We start from the raw sequence: 20,424 nt of genomic DNA, 5'->3' as shown, positions 1-20,424 counted from the left end.
TGCACTAGGATTTTCTCCCTTTCTTGCATGTGATACTTTATTTAAGCACAAGAGGGTACTGTGACTCCAGTTGTGGTCGATGACAACTCAAGGAAGAAGTGCTAGCAGTGATATGCTGACATACAGTGATTTACCGTTTAACACAAACATGGTTTTTCCTTAGAATTTCACAGTTTGCAGATGTACCAGCTGGAAGGTCTACTTAGACCATGGATATTCCAAGTTAAGTAGTTATCAAACACACAGAAGAATATAAATCTGTGAGATATATTTTGTCAGATTTACTAAAGTACTAATATGTATCAGTAACAGAAATTCATTTTCATTCAAGGACATCAGTGTGTCCTCTGTAAATGTCATAGCTGCTGGAGGCTGGTTAATAATTCAGATGGTAGAAGCAGCTGCTGTGGAAGACATGTCATTCTGTCATTCTGTAAGCTTGGTCCTTCAGGACTAATAACTCATTTACCATTTGATATGGAAAGTGATATATCATTAGTAAATACATCCTTAATTCAAACTCGAAAAAACTGAGTTGCATCAATGTATGAATCAAGAGAAGCATACAATAAGACAATTTCCATTTAATTCTGTGTCATGACGAATAGGTCACAGTTTTCAAGTAAAGAAAAAGTAACTGCCGACAGAAAGGAGTAAGGTGTGGTTTTAACAAATCCACTGTCATCACTGGATTTATGTCCATTTGGATGCTGTGGTTTTATCTCAGTTTTGCTTTGTGTGACACAGCCTTACTATACATAAAACAAAACAGGTATACTGTGATTCAAAAGGCTCCACTCAGTAACCTGCTTCATTCCTGAAATCAAATCTTTCAACAAACTTGGGCTTTGACTGTGAAGGAAAAAACAATACACACCCAGTAAAGATTAAAAACACAGTATCATCTCAATTAAAAATTTCAAACTTCAAAGTAGCTGTGATGGACCAAACAGAGGCTTTGGGAGGCAGTGAGCATGCCAACATCTTAAAATAAATCACTCTATAAAAAGGCCTGGCCTGTCACAGATGGTGCATCATCTAAAAACATTTTTCATTGTTTCTATGTACCGCCTGCTACATGGCTCCTTATAAGCACTGCCTTCAGAGCATTAATATCAACAATTAAATATAAATAAATGAATTTCTAACACTGAGGCAACCAATGAGCGGAATCTCTGTCAGGTTTGGCAGGAGTCCCGGGGCCATCCATTATACCCCTACAAGAAGCAGGTGTGGTAAGTTCCTCACTTCGCGGCCCACCAAGCACTTTCATAAGAAGTGACACTGAGACGTTTTTTTATTATGATCTTTTCAGTGTCAAAATGTGGTCCACGTGGACTGAAGACCATGTTCAAACCTCAATTCAGCCAACACAAACTAAGCTTGTGACATCCTCACAGACCTTGGTGGCCATCACAGCTTTCCTGTGAAGGGAAAAACAGGATTGTTGAACTTGAGCGGTAGATGAAGTATTTTGGGACTGATCCTTTAAGTAAAAATATACAATAAAAGATAAATAAATCATCTAAATCAAATATAAGCCAAAGTTAAACTTGTTCATCATATGGAAACTGTTTTGCAATGAGGGAACTTTTTTCTGGTCCAAGGAAGGGAAGTACAAATACTTTGCACTAAGCCCGAAACTAAACATGAAAAAAAAAAGGGTAGAAATAGGAAAACAAGAAAAAATTGAACCAGAAAGTTCCTACCGAGATAATCAACAATTTGGTGAGAAATGTCACATGTTCTCATGTGTCTGAATAAATCTAATAAACAATTATCTTAAAGAAACATCTATGTGGTTAATTTTTTTACAAACATATTGGCTGAATGTAGTTAGTCATGAGGCAAAGAAGTATTTAAATGCAATGAACTTAAATGTGATGGCCAAAGTCGATGACAAAAAAGCAGCAGGAACAGCTAGTAATGGAATTAGTTGAACTTTAAAGTTTGGACTGCGGGGAAAAAGAACAATATGGCGTACTATAGCCTTTTTTTTCCCTGAATTTTCTGCCAGAGGTCTAATAAGTCTGGACTTTGGGCTCCTTTGGTGCTTGGAAAGAACATGCATTTTTTAAACACACTGGTGTGCATGGCCTAAGCCATTCCGGGTAACTGCACAATGCCATTCAGGCAAAAAGGAAACTTGTGTGCAACAGTTTTGACCTACCCAGGCCTTTTCCCATCTTTTTAGCAGCTGCTTATGTTCACTGAGTGCACCTCTCCAATGGTTCAAATCCCTGGATGGAATGCTCTCTTCATCTGTCAAATAACATAACATTTTATGGACATGAACCACGTCAAATGTCTCCAGACTACTGAATTTACAATCCCAGGGTCTGGACCTTCACTCCCTTCTATTACTGTTCTACATGCAATATTGTGCTAACAATGTAGCTTGAATTTTGGTTGACAATAGAGGCTTTAATATGTAAAAACATAACTGTTACAGCCATTCAACACCAAGTACCTCCGATACTGAGGTGGAGGTCCACCTCGGACATGTCATTTCCTGTGCTGGCCTCAGCGACGCAGTGGTAACGAGCATCTTTGATCAGAGGCCCATCTTGGAGCCAGCTGCTCACTAGTACCTCTCTCTGACCCACCGCCAGCCGGTGCTCCATTATGGGGATGTCCAGACTGTGTCCATTTATTAACCAGTGAATGCGGAGATCACTGGGACCTGAGGGACAGAATCGAACTTCATTTTGACCTATGAAGGTCAAGACATGGATAATCCACAGAGACGCACTGCACACGAGACAGGCATACTTTCCTTTGATTGGTCTGTTTGTGGTGATCAGTTTTAATAGTTCTCAAATCTACAGATTTTTGTTTGTTTGGTTGGTTTGTTTCTGTCATTTTATGCAGCCTACATTATGCCCAAGAGCAATTTCCTCATGGTCATAAGTATATTGAATAACTATTGATTTCTGAATTGATAGCTTTTTTCTTTTTTAACCTTTTCTAAATATTTCACCTCTCCTTTATTGCAGTTTTGTGATGTTTTACATTCATCTTTTGCTTTAACTCTGCTGTGAGTACTATGCATAGAGTGTCAACCGTTCTCTGTATAAACAAAGGCTGAGTGAAGTGCATATGTACACAATACCTGATCAGGTCTGGTAGAGTGCATGTTAAACAGGTAGAAACAATGCAAATTTACATTGCAGTACAATTATTTTTGGATGTTTGACTAGTATTTAAAATACTCTGTGGGATAAGATTTTGCATAAATGCAGAAAGATAATCGTTCAGCCACATTTTTTGTATTCTGCAGCACTCAATTATTCCCAGTGTATAAAAATTCCAGAAATAACTTAAATACAAGGGAGTGTTGAAAACATTTGACAAGATTTATTAAGCCTCCCCCTACCAACAGCCAGGACTCCAAAATGTCTCCTATATTTATGTACAGTTTCAAAATTCTTTCCGTATATACAAATATATTTATACTTCTTTACAGGCAAAAAATTTTTAATTTGAGATGTAGGATGACTAAGCCTATAATTATTGGTACTGAGGATAGATTCTCAACACGCTGGATGAGAAGGATCCACTTCTAGATTTTACATGTCATGTAAGTTCTGTTCCACAATAATATACAACAAAAGAAAACTTTCAGTGACAGAAGTGAAAACTGGGAGATAACTAGATCACTGAGGTGGACAATTTAATACTGAATCCCAGTCTTGTCTTTTTAAACATTCATTCATGATACAGTTCTCTCGCACCTAAAATGTACACTCTTCTGTTGGTTAGACCTCTTTAAGGAATTAAGTCTGGTAAGTAAGTCGACAAACAAACACACACACTCCCTGTTAGTTTTGGGAAATGATGGCATGCAATAGAAACAAGAGAAAAGAAATGAACAACAATGAAAATGGAATACAGAAAATTAAAGGTTAAAAAAAAAAAAAATAAAATAAAAATGGGGAGAAGTTTTTCAAGCCAAGGAAAGACGGGTTTTTGGGGTGTAAGCGGAGACACTGTCAGAGGCACCACTCACCCAAGGCAAGGCAGAAGAGCAGGAAGGCCTCCTGGGCATGAACCCCCCAGGCCTGGTCCTTCAGCAGGGGAGGCAAAAGTCTCACCTCTGCCTCTCGTGCCGCCACACTGTGGGGCTTTGCAGAGGAAGAGGTGGAAGTAGAGGAAGAAGAGGAGGAGGAGGAGGAGGTGGATGAAGGGAGTGCAGAGTGAGTGCTGCTTCCAGAGGAGGACAGGAAAGATGAAGTGTCGACAGGAGAGGAGGCTGTGAGGGAGGGAGTGATGCAAAAAGAGAGCATTGAGGAAACTAGGAAATGGTGGGATAGGAGCATGCAAAACATTTTCAAGGGAGACTAATGAATGAGGCTTGGATCTAAAAACCAACTCTGTTGCAATAAATAAAATCAGCAAAAGAGAAAAATCACAACTAATTGTACAATGAATAAAACTATATAATCACAGATGTGACTCTTCTTAAATAATAATTCTCTGAAAATGCTCTAAAACTGAGGGTTTAATTAAAAATAATAAAAAAAAAAAATCTTCAGATTGTTTCCAGGGCTGTTTGAGAAAAAGAACTGATGATTAATATTAATGAGCATCATGCCACACTGTACATATTTATGTCCTTAACAAACACGAGGGAGGACAACTTAGGTTAATACACATGACCACCAGTCGAATGCACGAACAAATGTCACAGTGAGGAAAAGATTAAATACAGAGACACTGTCACACAGGGTGACTCTACACAAAACAGTGGTTTCATTTATTTCATGTCCCCCCACTCTTTTTCTGATCTTCAATGCAAGCATGGCCACCTTACTGGGCGAGATTACGCACAGCATACTAGCTGCAGCAGGTGGCATCACTGTACAACAAAGCAAGGGTACAAAACTGAGCAAATCTTCCCTGAGAAAAACACTATGATGTTGAAGCATGTGCCCAAGCCAAGTCTGATAGCCTAGAGACTAAAAAAAAAAAAAAAAAAAAAAAAAGAAAAAACTTTGAGCAAATTTTTCGCCCAGACTGTACAAAAGCATGATTCCAATTTTGGAAAACATCACACTAACTTACCAATTTGGTAAACAATGTTTCCAATTTGGAATTAAAGAAATAGCTTTACTTGCTGGACTAAATCGAGAGGGTGCAGCTTGCAAAAGCAAGGTTTGGTTATTGATCACAAACCCTAAATCACACAGCAGGAGTTAAATCTTTACGGGCAAGCAGGTCACCCGACTGAAGAATGTTCCAGTCTCACTTGATGCTGCACATTCAGCTTACCTCCTTATAGAAGACAGGACGTAAAACACCACTTGAGTCATGGGAAGATGCAGCAAGAGCGTATAAACCCTATAAATTGTGTCTGTGCTAACAAAAAACAAAAGCAGAGCAGAGGCTCTTGGCTAGCAGTAAGGCTCATCTGCATCTGCAAACTGGATGGGCTGAGATTCACAGTCCACATCAAAGGGTTTCTCCTGTGACGGGCTGTCATCCTTCGAGGGGATCTGCCCGTTGCCACACTCAGGCTCGGTCTCATAGCCAGTGTCCCTGAGTGCCCGGAGGTTTTGGGTGCTTTGGCTGCCATTCTGTGTTGGTTCCTCTGCCACGTTAACTTTGTCAGGTCCTGATCCCTCAATCAGACCTGCTTCACAGGCCCGATACTCAGGCTTATGGACAGTCTTCTGACTGCCCAGTAGAGCAGCTCGCATGCGTAGGCAGGGAGCAGGAAGATACTGCATGTAGCAGTTGTAGGCCAATGCAGCCAGGAAGAGGAGGAAAAACAGGAGGAAGAGCAAGAGAAGGGCAATGCTGTTGTTGTGCTGCAAATACTCAGCTGCTGGGTCCCGGTTGTCTGGGCGGGGAGCACTGGAGCTTGGGGGAAGATGATGCCTTGGCTGGATCTTGATTGTATTGCTAGGGGGCGGGGTTAGTGATGAATCAGCTTGGGGTGGGTTGGTGAAGAGGACTGAGGTTGTGAAGCTGGGAGGGGCAAGAGCTGAAGTTAGTGGAGCACCGTCTGTCTTACCATTACCTTCAGCAGCATGAGTGCTAGATGTCTCCTTGCTGGACAGAGTGGTGGTGGTGGTGATCTGGCCCGTCTGCTGTGGGGGTGTGGGCGGGAGATCCAGAGTAAGGATATATCCAGCCAAGAGGCGGGTGAAGTTCTTCCTAGCAGCAGGGGCCCATTCCACAGACCAGCACTCATAGTGACCTTGATCCTCCTGACCGACGCTATAAATGAGGAGACCCTGTTCACCAATGAGGTGGAAACGAGAGGCCTCAGTGAGCGCTGTTTTGTTGGATTTCCAGTTCACCTGAGCTAGGTTGGAAGGTGCCAGGCATCGTAGCTCAACAGAGCTGCCTGGTTTCACTGTCACATGGTGGTAATCCTTCACAGATGGAGGTGACACTGCAAGGCAAAGCAGAGAGAATGAATAATGGGTGGATATAGGCTTGTGTGAGCAGTAAGGGTGTAAAGGTATGCTAAAGTCACAGTTTGGAATGTACCTTGGTAAAAAAGGTACATACCTTGGGAATACTGTTGCTACCAAGTTATTCTGGCCCTGGGACATTTTTGTGTATTTGATATGAAAGATTTAAATGTAGCCAATAAGCACACTACTCCATGTTGTAAATTTCCTTTGTGTTACCTGAAGGACATTTGTCTGCGTCACCATGCAGGTTCTGGATTAGATTGCTGGAAAAAACAAAACAAAAATAACAATATAAAGATTGTCTTCACAACACTCAAATATGCCTGGAATTAAAAAAAAAAAAATTATCTAGCCTGAAACAATTACTGGATGGAGGATCAGTAAAGGTGTGTCTCTATGGTGGCTTCGTTTTGTTAACCGGTGTGGTAATGCATGAGCGGAGTACTGGTATGTAGAATGAAGCTAAATGTGGGTTACCCTGGCTGGTGCCCGACAGCATCGACGATATTGACACAGGCAGCAGTGTGGCGGTCCCATGCACAGTGGGGGTCTCGTGCCAGGACACAGCCATCACAGGATGAATACCTGCCACAGAAGGCTGTAGGTGACTGGACCACACCTGAGTCTGAACCAGCATACAGCGACTGTGTCTGTGGAGGCATATGGACATTTAGAAACTGTTAAGGACTTTCAGTTTTGGGATCACAAAGATGAACACACATCGATACACAAATGAAATCAGCATTTCTGTAAAAGTTAAGCAAAAACTCCAGACAATTATAGTTTTACTGTCGTGCTGTCTTCAGAGGAACTGTTAGTTTTGCTTTTGACTGAAATTCTTGGCAACTTCCTTTAGTGAGAAATCATATCTCACTTGTGTACACGACACAACGTCCTTCACCGTGTCCTTCAAATCCTTCACAGCTGAAAGCCTATTTTTCGTTTCTTGAGCATCAGTTGTGTCTTCGTACAAAAGTCACTGACCTCTGAGGACAGGAGCAAGTTCTTGATGGGTTCAGAGTTCTTCAGCAGCTGGATCTCCTCCACAGTGTGAACGCCCTCTTCATACACCACCGATTTGTGCAGGACTCCCTTATCTAGAGATAAAAATATGAGTCAATAATAGTAGAATCCAGTAGAAAAGTAGATCAGACTTAAAACACAGAAGCTGTTTTCCATATGCAAACTACAATTTTTCTTTCATATACTTCCTTACATTCTTGAACTAATAAATATTCAATTATGTACCAGCACCTAAGTACTTCAAATAGCCCAGTCCAGTCTCAGTGGTATTATAGGACATTAATAATAGTTTTGATTTCATATCTGCATTAATTATAGTATTATCAAGAATTGACTGATGTGTTTTAACCTGTTCCGGTGAAGATTATATCATAAATGTTCCCATCGAGCGCCCTGACCCGCTCTACAACGATCTGGGTGTAGTTGACATCTTTGGTGATGAGGCGAGGCCCGTTGCCCATTGGCAGGACAGGATCTTCCAGCAGGGGGTGGTCCCTAACAAACTGAAGGGTCTTGTCCGGCAGGTGGAGAGAGCTGCTGATGTTCTGCTCTCGCATCTGGTTGTTTATACACTGGTGGAGAAGAAAGATCACAACGCATGTTCGCATCCAATGTATGTAAAGGAAGATATTAGGCAAACTTAATTCATTATGTGTTCAAGGTGCTTACTGCTCCTGGACGTGGTGAAGGAGTGATGCCGTTGTACCGCACCCACTTCGTGTGGGACTGCTCCACTGTGGCCTTCTGCATATATTTGCCCTTGGAGAAGACGTCTTCTACAGCGGTCATGTTATACGCACACACTGCTGATAAGCCCACATTGCCCCTGGTGGATGAGGATGAGATGGCGAAGTTGGAAAGAAAAAAGGAGAAAAAAGAAATACATTTAAGACCGGCATAATGTTGTGATACCCCACTTTTATCTTCCCTCCTCTCTATTCAACATCTTCAAACCACTGACCACTGAGAGGTAAAGACGCCATAGATGACTGTGTCCCTCCAGTCTGACTCCTTCAGGATGAAGATGTCATGTACCACATTGAAGACAAAGTTGAGCTCAGGCATGGAGCACACCAGCTTGGCTTTTAGGAACGACGTCCATTTCTTCTGCAGCGTGCGCTGCCCCCCGAGGTCCCCCTGTGGAGGGATATCAAAGACAATAAGCAGAGGAAATATGCTGAATAATAGGAGAGAGGGAGAATGGCAGGGACACAGTTTCATTGTGTGACAGTAGGTTTAGGTGTCCATGTGGGTTGAGCTCATGTATGAGCATTTCACAATCAAGTAAATAACTTCATTCAATACACTAGCTGAGCTTAGGTTAGAGACAAGAGTCTTTCACATACAGAGCCAACAGGAAGATAAGGGCTCAAGATGGATGCTGCTGGTATGTACAGATGGCACATGACATGCTGCTGACCTTACAGACGCGGGCCACCCTGGGGATGAGCAGCTTGCCAAAGAATTCATACTCCACCGACACCTCAGTGAAGAAGTAGTAGATTTTATCGTCCTCACCATATGCTTTGTTTCTCCCTTCTCTGATCACATCAGCAAAAACAAAACTAGGTTCTAAAGGGTAGAGACAGAGAGAGAACAAGAGAAGGGTCTATAAAGGAAGGAAGCATCGTTGTGTCCCTGTTCCCAAGGGGCTCCCTTAGGCTGCAGCCACAGTTAGAAACATCTTCATAACCTGAAAAACGAGACACTGAAGATTGTCCTGAATTTGGTTTGATCCTGAACATGTCCAGAGCCTTTTAATATTCTGTCTTTATGGACAGTCCAATTGGGCACTTGCAGAGTGAGATGATAGAATTCATAAAAGAAGTGATTTGGATTTTCAAAGTCTTTCCATAAGAAGACAGACATCCATTAAAAGTACCAGATCAGCCCAGACACCAACACTTAGGATCTCAGGCATTATTTTTAAGAAAAAATACCACCTCACAACCAAACTAAATTTAAGTTAATTCAGGATGTGACATGTTCCAACTCACCATTGAGCCATGATGTGGAGTACTCTGTCCTCAGCAGGGACTGGAATGGGGAGTATTTGGAAATAATCGGTTCACTGCCTAAGAAGTTATAAGCTGTCCCTGAGTACAGCTCCCCGTCTGACAGAAAAGACAATGAAGCAACAAAAATATCAAATTTATTGTCCAGTGGGGTCCATTTTGCCCCTGCTCCCAAAATAAGAGATTAGGGAAGATTATTGTGCATGTTTACAGCAGGCTGACAACCAAAAGAGCTTTTTGTGAAATGAAATACACTGGCCTCAACTCACCAACCATGACAGTGGTGAAGCTTTGGGAAGGGTCAAAGGGGCATTTTCCCCTGCCATCTTCAGGTTGACCATGCAATGAAAAGTCAGCCAGGTTCTGAGACAGGGGATTAAACTGCAGTTAAAGGGTTGCTGCGCTGATTGACAAGTCCAAACGTGTTTATTTGTGCAGTGTGATATTCCAAGCAAAGGCAGGATTGAACATTAAACTTACCAAGTAATCACACTGAGGTTGAAATGCATGCGTGCCACAGACATACAACCGGTCATCGTCTATGACTTGGAGGACTCGAATGTAGTTTAGACAATCCCTCTACAAAGCAACATTTGATTAACAAATTGAGAAACATTGATACAGAAACATTGTCACTGCACAATGTTACTTTTTAACTCTAGAAATTGTTATGCCGACACCATATTGGCATAGACAGAAAAAAGATGACATTAAAATATTAATTACACAACTAACCTCTTGTGATTTTCCTTTAAGCGTGCACATCAACATTGGATCTTCTGCAACTGTCCACTGAACCTTAAAATGTTTAAAGAGTGAAGAATATTACAATTTATCATCATCATCATCATTATTATACCATCCGTTTTTGCTTTTTCCCCCCTCATACCTTGTTGTTTCTGACTGTCACATTTTTCTTGCTGAGCTCGAAGATGGCCTCCCTGGCTCCCACAAACAGTGCATCCCTTGTCTCACTCAGCAACAGTGTAGAGTAGTTGAAGATCCCTGGCTCTGAAAACTCCATCAGATCTAAATCTGAGCACAAAACAATTGGACTTTGTCACTTCAGCATCCAAAATCCTAAACATGCATATCATTACCAATCAAAATCTCCATTCAACAATATTCTTAAAAAGAAAAAGAAAAATAAATAAATAAATATATAATTTAATATTCAATATTTCAGTATCATTTCATTCACATTTCTAACGAAGACAGGTGAGCATAATGTGAGTTTATCTGTTCTTTCTGTGATTTAAGGCAAAACTAGTGCGGAATTTTTGTTGTGATGACTTGAGTTGTACCAGGTGCAAGTGGTGGGTTCAAGTTGCTGGTGGCTGACATGAAAGTCACAGTAATGAAAGCAAATACTCTGCAACAGTGACTGTAAGACAGGAAGTCTGGAAACTTTGATCAAGTGTGTACTTGCACTGGTTCTCACACAGTGACTCGGTTACCGGAACTATTTATGAAAACTGCTGTGCAAAAATACAACTTCCACCTGAAAGAAAATGATGTGAACCTATGGTAAGACCGCCTGTTTAGATAAATTGGGGAAACAGGTTTGGCAACCAAATATCTACTGTCTGAGGGTTCACTTCTCTTTTCTTTGCCAGAAAAGTTAGTGAGCTTCACATCTCCTGTTTGATGTATTGAGATTATATATCAACTCATCCAGTGACTTAGAGCTTCAATTTAAATCAGCACCACAATTACATTTAGGATAAGATGGTCCTTTATTAGACCCTCAGTGGGGAAATTCACACATCACAGAAACATCGAATGTATGAGGGAAAGAACATAGTACACACAAACTTACACATTTTCAACCCCCCCCCCACACACACACACACACAATGACATGGTTTAGAATTCACTGTAAAAGTAACACTGAAGTATAGGCAGGTTGAAAACAGAACATATTTGCATTAAATAGAAAAACAGCAGTTAAAAATGAATAGAATCCTTTAAGTTACATTAGTAACTAAGACTTAAAAATGTAAAAAAAAAAATATCTTACCTTGGTGTCTCCAGGACATGCGGGGCACAGCATGGGGTCCATGTGTGGAGACCTCCAGCAGCAGCCCCAGAAACACTCCCAGCACGCCAAACCCCATATTAGACTCTGATAACTTTGGAACGGTGAAGTTTCCTCTGAAACAGAAACACACGCAGGCAAGAGTAAAGCAACTCTAGCCTGACGCACTAACAGAACAGTGAGTTCCTCACAGCTCGATCTTATCTATAGCACAGTCACTAAAGCAGGGGACAGGCATCAAGTCCACTTCCCTCAGACTGAAAGCTGGCAGAACTGATTCATCCTCTTTTGTATCAGTCAGAACATTACAGCAGGTCACATGCATGAAAGATGATCTTTTGGACAGAAACAGCACAATAATAAACCAAAAAAAAAAAAAAACCCCTAAGACAGAAAAAATTTACAGATATTTCTCAAATGAAACTAAATATACACCAGCAGTTTTATCACACTAGAACTGTGATAATTAATTGATCCATTCATTGCTTCTGTTGTTTCTGGTCATTTACTGCTTCTAGCTAAAATATGACAACTTAAATATTTTACTGTTGGTCAGACCTTCATAGTGACTAATCAGCAGTTTTTGAAAGAGCAAAACAAAAAGGACATAAGCACTGCAAGAGTAGCTGCAAAGCCATTCTCACTTTATTCAAAAGGCTTCTAATCGTCTCTTGTAAGGTTAAATAACAGTAAAGAATAGAACAGATGGGTGTGGAGTCAAAATTTTGCCCCAGAGAGGGGGCAGTGTGGGACACTGCAGAAGTTTAGGTCCTGAACTAACATGACTTCACAGCAGTGGATAAGCACACAGTCTAGTTTGAATCAAAAACACAAACGCACAGCTGTGATGACACTGGCATGTCTGCTATCATGACCGCTGCATGACACCCCAGTTTACTTCGGTCTATGTTATGCCAAAACTTCACAGCTCCGGCTTTCATTAAAAACTTGTTATTCTGCATGGCTCTGTTGTTGAGACAGTGATGGGAGTAGCCATTTTACTCCGCTGCTGGCAACAATGATGACAACAATGACCATAATTATGACATTGTATCTGGCAACAATCAGCTCTTATCAGATGCAGGTGTTGTTTTCCATTTTCCAATTTGTGGAGCATTATGAACCTTTATCAGGTCTGTCCTTGTGCTTTCACCTCAGGATATGTATGATAAGAACTCCATTAGGGTGCTCTGTGTCATCAGTGTGAGTGTTAAATTTATCCAGACGTACAACAGGTGGCTAATTTTGTCACACTGAATTAAACTTTAAGATGTCGTGTTTGTTTTTGGCAAAGATTCTTTATTATGGTAAAATCTCATTAATTAGACATATGGAGAGATGATGGTTGCTGAATTACTGTCTCAAATAACCATGAAATTATGTGAAATCTAGAACAACAGCTTTTTGAAGTAATGTGCCTAAAGTAGTAGAGTATTGAGTTACAATCAGCAATGGCATTTTTGATGTCATTAAATAGGGACCCATTTTTAAAATCTAAAATAGTTCATATCTCACAACAAGCAACATATAAAGTCAGCTGTTTTGGGTCAACAGGAAAGCCAGGGGAGAGCACAAGCTTTACGGCTTTAGTCAAATATTAAAATAAATCTCTAAATCTCTTCTCAATCCTGCTTGTAATACACGCCATGTTAGCAGAATTTACTGCAATGAAAGGCATATGCAAAAACAAACATGGAGTAAATTTTCATGATGGTCAACAAAATTCATTCTGACACGGAAGGACTTGTTACTTTCATTTACTCTGTAAATATTATTAACAGTGAAATCGTATTAACTTATAAAATGATTAACTCACATAATTTATTTGTAAGGCTCATGGGCTTCCTCTCGTCATCCAATCATGTGAACAGCAGCTCTCTACTCTGCCCTGACTCATGTTTTTGACCAATGAATTCAGCTTTTACGATATCAGTCTGTAAATTGCTAATGGATGGAACATTTGCTGCCTGAAGGACAAGGGAAGAAAAAAAAAAAAAAAACTGACAGGGGACGGACTGCTCGGATGACTTAGCTTCACTTTGCCAAGTAAAGTGAGCTGGCACAAAACAGGTAAATCTGGTTTCCGGCTGAAGCACCCGCAGCACACACCTCCTCAAAATGGGTGGGCCCACAAAGAGACACACAAAGAGGGGATAAAAGGTTATCGGATGTCTCGTAAGATGAGGATTGAGATAAAACTCTTCACTCACAGGAACCAAAACGCTGCCTCATCATGCCTGAATAACGTGGATTTAATTAGCACCCAAGCTCCTGAAAAGAAAAATGTGTTACAATGGCTGAAGGGAAAAACCTGTGACTAAAAATGATGTGCACAGAAAACACAACCCTACAGGGGAAACCTAAACTGCTCTGGCTGTTTTACCACGTAATTTGTCCTCATTACCAAACTTAGATAACAAATGCAAAGGTCACAGAACACATAAATAACTGTCAGCCACATTTTAATGACCTAGTGGCAACATTGTGGGTCATCCCACTCAAATATAGGTTAGCAATCAATTACCCAGCAAAGGGGGAGATGTATCAAATGGCACTGCTTGTATAGACAATGATTGGGGGCCACAACAACTTGAGGAAAATAAGGGGAGAATAGTAATTCATTATTGATTTACTTGTAAAAGGGGGAGAAAAAACACTGACCCCCAGAAATTGACCTTGTTAATGCTGGAATTTATTTTGTATTTGTTTGCTTGATTTTAATTGGTGGAAACGCTCACAATCCCCCAAAACAAGCAAAGTTGAAATTCCACCCCAGCTTCAGCCATGGACTCCACTCTGCTGCAGAGGGGGTCAAATACACAAGGACCTATTGTTTACTGAAGATGAGGGGAGCCTTTACTCCACTCCTCCCCCACTCACAGCCACATCATCACTGCACAGTAATCTACAATGAACAGAGTGAGAAAGAGGACAGAGAGCAAAGAGCATCCCTTCGCCCTCTCATCCAGTTCTTTTACAGTCTTGCCAATCTCACTGCCAGCACAGCTTAGCCATAAAGAAAGCCCTGAGCCAAGGCAGTGTTTTCAAAGATCACACTGGAGGCCAAGAGATCTGGATCTAGAAGATCTTATAAAGATGATCTTCAAACTGTGCAACAATGACAGCAGTGTAAGTTGTGGCCGATGTATAGAACTACAGAATAAGAAAATAGAAACAAAGAAAGGGGCTGACTTCAACAAAGTGTGAATGGATTCGATAACATAGAATCCATGATGAAAACATCCAGGCAGACAAAATTTCCCTTCATTTTCATCCTCTGAAAAATCCCCTGGTGGCACAGAGTAAAAATATCAGCTTTAACTGAGGCTCATCCCTCTATCTGTGGACTCCTGATGGCCTCTGTCAATCTCAACACTCTGAACACCATTTAGGGCAAAGCTTTAAAATAAAATAAAATAAAAAAAAAAAAGCTTCAAACCCCTGTGAGAGTCAGTGTTACAGTCACAGAAAGAGCTTACTGGCAGCTACCCTATGCTGCTGAGAGATTTAGAGGAGTGGCCATACTGGGCCTGGGATATTTAAGACGGTGGCCATGCTGGCAGGTCTCTTTGAGCCCTTTGTGTTCCCCTCTCAGCTCCTTTGGCTGGGCAGGGAGGTTGACACCTGCTTGGGGCCTTAGGGTTCCCAGCACTATGCTGTTAACTGGGCACAGATGCTGGCAGGCTGCCCACTGAAGACAGAGAAGGGGGGAAACTGGACCTCTGCCTATCTGTGCAACAGATCTCTGGGTATATATGGAGTGCATACTTTGTGCAGCACAAACAAGTTGTCACGGGGAGTGCCAACCATCTCATTTTGAGTGATCATTATAATTATTTATTCAATTAGCACATTTATCTCTGGGTGGAGAGTTTGGTCCTGTTCACACACCTGTCGATTGTTTTCCCCCTGCACAACTACTATGACAGCTTATTAACCAGCATGTGACAAACACTTCTAAAAAGCCTTTCTCAATCATTTCTGTAAATTAAATTGTTACTTTTAATGGAAAAGAGGCAGGGCAGAACTCAGATGGATCTGTGGGACTGGAATCACAAACCTACATGGAAAAGAGCCAAAGAGAAATTTAGACCCAAAAATAGAGTGTAATTGAAACGTTAGGATAGCTTGTTACAGCTTCACCACTTGTCACTTCATTTCCAATGCACAAGAGTTCAGACACGAAGTCCCACATCCTGTGAGCACAAAGCACAGTGAGGATACAGTGAGTGTGATGGAGGATGATTTGAGGGACTTGGACATTCACTGCCTGCCAACATCTCCAAACCCACACTCCTTTTTCCCTTCACTGGCTCTCTTTTCCATGCACTCACTCATCATCAGCATCAATGCACAGAGATACTCTTCTTCCTTTTCCTGCAGCATGCCATGAGCCCAGCTTTTTCCGCTCCATGTCTACAGCTCAATACCAACAGGCCTAATACTAAAAAAAAGTGATGTGGTTTATTTTGTGGAGAAAAAACTACTTTGTCAATGGATGATATTTCCACATGATGCTACACAAACATTTTGCTCTTTAAAAAAAAAAAAAAAAAAAATCTGCTATTGTTAAGTCACCAGTTACTCTTCTATCTGACTGTTGTGTACATGTTTGAAAGTTGCTGAGCCTCTTTGGTAAAACCAGTGGCAGTTAGTCTGTTTCGCCTCTGAAATGCAAACTAGATGACATGTTTTCTTAGTCGTCTGCTGACTTAATCACCAGAACCATCTGGACCCACCCAGCCGTGGGAAGAATGACAACATGGCACCGGCATATTCATGATAACCAGGCTGTTTGACTAGTAGTTTGGTAATCGGTCATAATTTAGGCCGAATGAAAGTATATTATGATGTGTGTGTGTGTGTGTGTGTGTGTGTGTGTGTGTGTGTGTGTGTGTGTGTGTGTGTGTGTGTGTATTTAACTCATCTCTGCATTCACTGATGACTTTTTTTTCACAAAGAGCTAGATGTTACCCTTTTAAAATAACCCACCCAACTTGTGGGACACTTTGGCCTCGGTAGTTGCTAATTTAGCTGTGTGTTGCACTGCAAGTGGTTTAATCCACTGACAACCAAGACAAATTATTCATTATATTTAAGGATCCCCACATGATTGTTTCATAATTGTGGCAATGGCGCAAAAGTGTAAAAAAAGGTACAAAAGTCGAAATCGAAAGTGAAAATAAGTGTGTGTGTGTCGGGGGGGGTTAGTGCTCCTGCCACATTAGCACAGTGTCCTACATTTGGTTGGACCTATGCAGCAAGGTCGCTCCCCGCCCCTCTTCACGTATCTCCGGGTTAGGGTCTCCGCCACTTACTGGACTAAATAAAGGCATTAAAAAGCACCCCTCAAAAAAATTACTTAGATAGAAAATACAGATCAATGGCTTTGTTCTTGCAAAAAATGGACCTTCCATGTCGGACACAGTGAGCAGGGAGCAGGAGAGCCATCAGCTGAAACACTGAGACCACAGAAAATGACACTGATGGGGACAGATGTCTGCTCCAATGTCATTTACAGATTAGAGACTCTAGCACACTTGCATGTGTCCATGATATTGCCAACTGCGAGCATTAAATCCCCTTTATAAGACCAGAGAGACCAAGAGCCCATCTTAAAATACTGTCAGCTGCATCAGATTTTTGGGTTGCGTTTCCCCTCAGGCTGACTTCGGGCTTTCGACACCGAATACAGACAGCCAAGGCTTTATGGTCTCAGCACTGGCATTGCAATTCCAGCTATCATACTTCCATCTGATATGACGATCAAGGGGATACTCTGTCCGCAGTTTTCTTCCTCTACTCACAGCTAGGGATGTGGGGATTAACTGATTTTACTATTAACTGCACTTTATAATGTCACTGTTAATTTAATCCCAAAGGCTTCACCACACTGACTTTTTCTGTTCTCACTCCCAAAAAACGGACACTATGCTGGTACAATTTTTAGGCGCAACCTGCACGGAACAAAAACAAAGTTACACCAGAGGTGCAGCTGCTTTCAGTGCTGTGCATATCAAAGGGCATGGAGGCTACGCTACATTAGTTAAATAATGGCAGAAGGACCAAGCAGCAAAGCTTAGTTTCCACCTGAGAAAAAAGTGAAGTGGCAGTGTGGGAGTATTTCAGATACAGCAAGAATGACCACGGAGTCATTAAAGATCACCCGTCGGCTAAACCTGCTCAAAGAAAGTTGCGGTTAAAGGTTCAAACATCAAACTTGATCCAGCATTTGCAGGATCACCACCCACCTTTACACGCCAAAGGTAACAACATAGTTACCTATATTTAACAACAGTTAAATTATGTTAGTGGCTCTTTATTATTTTATTACTGTGATATTTCAGCAATAAATAATAAATAAATTAAAATCTCGAAAGAATGCTCGTGATTTTATGCATTAGTTCATTATTAGTGTTGTGAAATGACTTGATCCATAATAATTGTGAAACCGTGATTATTCCTCAAAGTATAATCATATAATCAAAATATATTGTAATTGTTGCATCCCTACTCACAGCCAACATGTCAAAAGAGTGCTCCACAGATTCATCATCTCATTCCTGTGACACTGTAGGAAAATATGATTCAGCATAACCATCGTCTTTTTTTTTTTTTTTTTTTTTTTTTTCGTCACATTCCTCTTCTTCGAGCCTATAATACCCACAACGGACCTCAGCCACAGACAGCCTGGTCTGATATTCGGGCTTTCTATGCTAATGGCACCTAACCTAGCCTCAAGGCTCAAGCAAAGATAAAGAGCAGAAGAGATGTTTAGTAAACTCATTTCTTTCTTCTCTCTAATTCACCACCAGACTTTAGAAAATATTTCAAACTTGTTGTCTACAGCTGCAACTAACTGACTCAGCTGATATCACCAAGGCAGTTTATCTCCTTCTGGAGCCAAAAAACTTTATCTAAGTTGTTTTTATCAGTGCAGAAGAATGCCAAGACCTGTAAACACACTTGGAGTGTAAAAATTCTCGGTCCCCCTTACTTTCAAAATCTGTTTAATCACTCAACTTCCCAAAATTATATGGACACATTAACAGACAGTGCTTAAATCTGCAGCTCTGGTGTAAAACCATCTGGGGGCTGTGTCAAAAGCAAATCATGTTAACGTTTAACCATCTGAAACACAGAGAACAGCTGTATGACCTCCGCTGCACAGCTGATTCCTTCTCATGTGGAAAAAAATTATCTAAAAGCTGCAACAGACGACGCAGCTGTCAACATACATTATTCACAGTGAGTTCACCGGATGGTGGATGGGAGATGGCATTCAACTTCTAAAAACGCCAGATGGATGATTAATATCATGATCTACTGCACAATGCAAATTCACATCTGCATATTTAAAGCTGAATGATGACAGACACAATGTACATGGAGCAACAGGCTGGAACAAACTGGGAGGTAAGTAGAATTAAATGCAGTTAAACCACCAACAACAAGTCAAATGTCTAAACTGAGGAAAAAAGCTTTTGTGAAGGGAACACTATATGGGGCATGTAAAAAGGAAACCCTCCTATATAATTACTAGTTGTAGGGCCCCTGCTGAGCTAGCATGTCGACCTAAAGTGGCCACAGCAAAGGCAAATGAGGGGTCAGGTCCTGTAAAGGGTATATTTAGTCTGTTGATGGCATGCTTTTTAAAAACAACACACCCTTTCTGGGTCACACGGTCGCAGAAGATTTGAAAAACTTCTCTATAAACTTACAGGCTAGTGAAGTGAGCTAACAAGAGGACGAAGGGGTTGCTGAGTGGTGTTCCCCACCCAGGTCTTGGATGTGCCTCGGTAGTCTGACATGAAAACAATCTCTGTACACAGTTTCCTTTAAGAAAACCTGAGGAATTTTATAGCAAACAAATTAATAAATAAAAATATTATAAATAATCTTTTTCTGGTTTTGAGGAATACCCCAGGGGAAAAAAGGAAACAAAACAGGAAGTGCTGCTTCTGCTTTTGCATGAATGAATGTTGCATTTATGCCAGATGACACAGTAAAATGGATTCTGGAGTAAATCTCCACATTGCTGCAGCATACCAATAATGTACACATCACAGAAAAAGAATGAAAAGGTACTTCCTGAAAAAATGTTTGTCCATTGTAGTTTTGTCTGTTTTGGGGAGAAGGAGGGTACTTTTAACACCCTGAGGTCCCAAGGAAGCCACCACTTACAGTAAAGTCATAAATCTTTCATTTGATGTCACCTCCTTCAGCTGCAGTGATGCCCAGCAGGCCTTGGGGCAAATAATGTGGGACTATTTTGGGAAGCTGCGAATGCCCAGCTGAAGGCCGTACAGTCCCAGTTTAGTGAATGGTAGTCAGTAGTTGGCGCTAGTTATTTAAACAGCAATAGGCAAGGCCGGTTGACTTCAAGTCTCAGAGTGGAATAAAGCTCTAGGTTTCAAATCAGCTGACATGTAATATAAATATAAATCTGATCCACTATGTTTTGAGTCACATGTCACTTATTTTGTCAAGCAACAGTAGAAAATGAAGAAACAAAACAAGCCATCTTTCCCACCAGTTGGGACATTTGAAGGGCCTGTAACCATCGATAAATCCCTGCTATATTTTCCCCGCACCATTCTGCCTTTAAGGAGGTCTCCTTTCTCTTGTGCTTTTCTCTCAACACAGTCTTCAGCAGCCACCGATTTCATGGTGGTAATTTTGGCCGGCAGAGACAAAAGCCTCCTTTGGAGAGGTGTGTGAAAACTCACCCCATCACCCACAGGCTGCCACAACAGTAACAGTGTGTCCTCCTGAACTTGGCATACCAGGAGATAAAACACTGATTTCAGCATTCCCTTCTAGGCACACAACACCAAACCAAGCTGAAAACGTTTAGTACACACTGCACAGATTCCTGGCGGACCTCCATCTTTCATGAAAATAATTGAAGGCATTTAAGAAA

General features: G+C 41.2%; 1 protein-coding gene across 4 annotated transcripts in view; it reads right to left on the bottom strand.

The window, feature by feature from the left end:
* Positions 1-376: 376 nt before the first annotated feature.
* The window catches only part of sema4d (sema domain, immunoglobulin domain (Ig), transmembrane domain (TM) and short cytoplasmic domain, (semaphorin) 4D), a 34,217-nt gene continuing 14,169 nt past the window's right edge, over positions 377-20,424 (bottom strand). The window contains exons 4-21 of one of the 4 annotated variants that reach the window (XM_029515843.1): positions 11,484-11,617; positions 10,353-10,498; positions 10,199-10,261; positions 9,944-10,042; positions 9,733-9,826; positions 9,446-9,562; positions 8,869-9,020; positions 8,410-8,585; positions 8,118-8,274; positions 7,798-8,020; positions 7,410-7,522; positions 6,903-7,075; positions 6,642-6,688; positions 6,017-6,400; positions 4,010-4,252; positions 2,471-2,683; positions 2,171-2,262; positions 377-1,424 (exon numbers count right to left, since the gene is read on the bottom strand). In XM_029515843.1, the coding sequence (XP_029371703.1) occupies positions 1,395-1,424; positions 2,171-2,262; positions 2,471-2,683; positions 4,010-4,252; positions 6,017-6,400; positions 6,642-6,688; positions 6,903-7,075; positions 7,410-7,522; positions 7,798-8,020; positions 8,118-8,274; positions 8,410-8,585; positions 8,869-9,020; positions 9,446-9,562; positions 9,733-9,826; positions 9,944-10,042; positions 10,199-10,261; positions 10,353-10,498; positions 11,484-11,580 (2,619 nt within the window). In that variant the 5' untranslated portion in view covers positions 11,581-11,617 and the 3' untranslated portion in view covers positions 377-1,394. Of the gene's footprint in view, positions 1,425-2,170; positions 2,263-2,470; positions 2,684-4,009; positions 6,401-6,641; positions 6,689-6,902; positions 7,076-7,409; positions 7,523-7,797; positions 8,021-8,117; positions 8,275-8,409; positions 8,586-8,868; positions 9,021-9,445; positions 9,563-9,732; positions 9,827-9,943; positions 10,043-10,198; positions 10,262-10,352; positions 10,499-11,483; positions 11,743-20,424 lie in introns of those variants that run through there. The other 3 variants (XM_029515844.1, XM_029515841.1, XM_029515842.1) reach the window with 3 other exon arrangements.

The sequence above is a fragment of the Echeneis naucrates genome, chromosome 12, assembly GCF_900963305.1.
Source record: "Echeneis naucrates chromosome 12, fEcheNa1.1, whole genome shotgun sequence".
Lineage (NCBI taxonomy): Eukaryota > Metazoa > Chordata > Actinopteri > Carangiformes > Echeneidae > Echeneis > Echeneis naucrates.
This window is presented reverse-complemented; position numbering and strand designations above follow the sequence as displayed.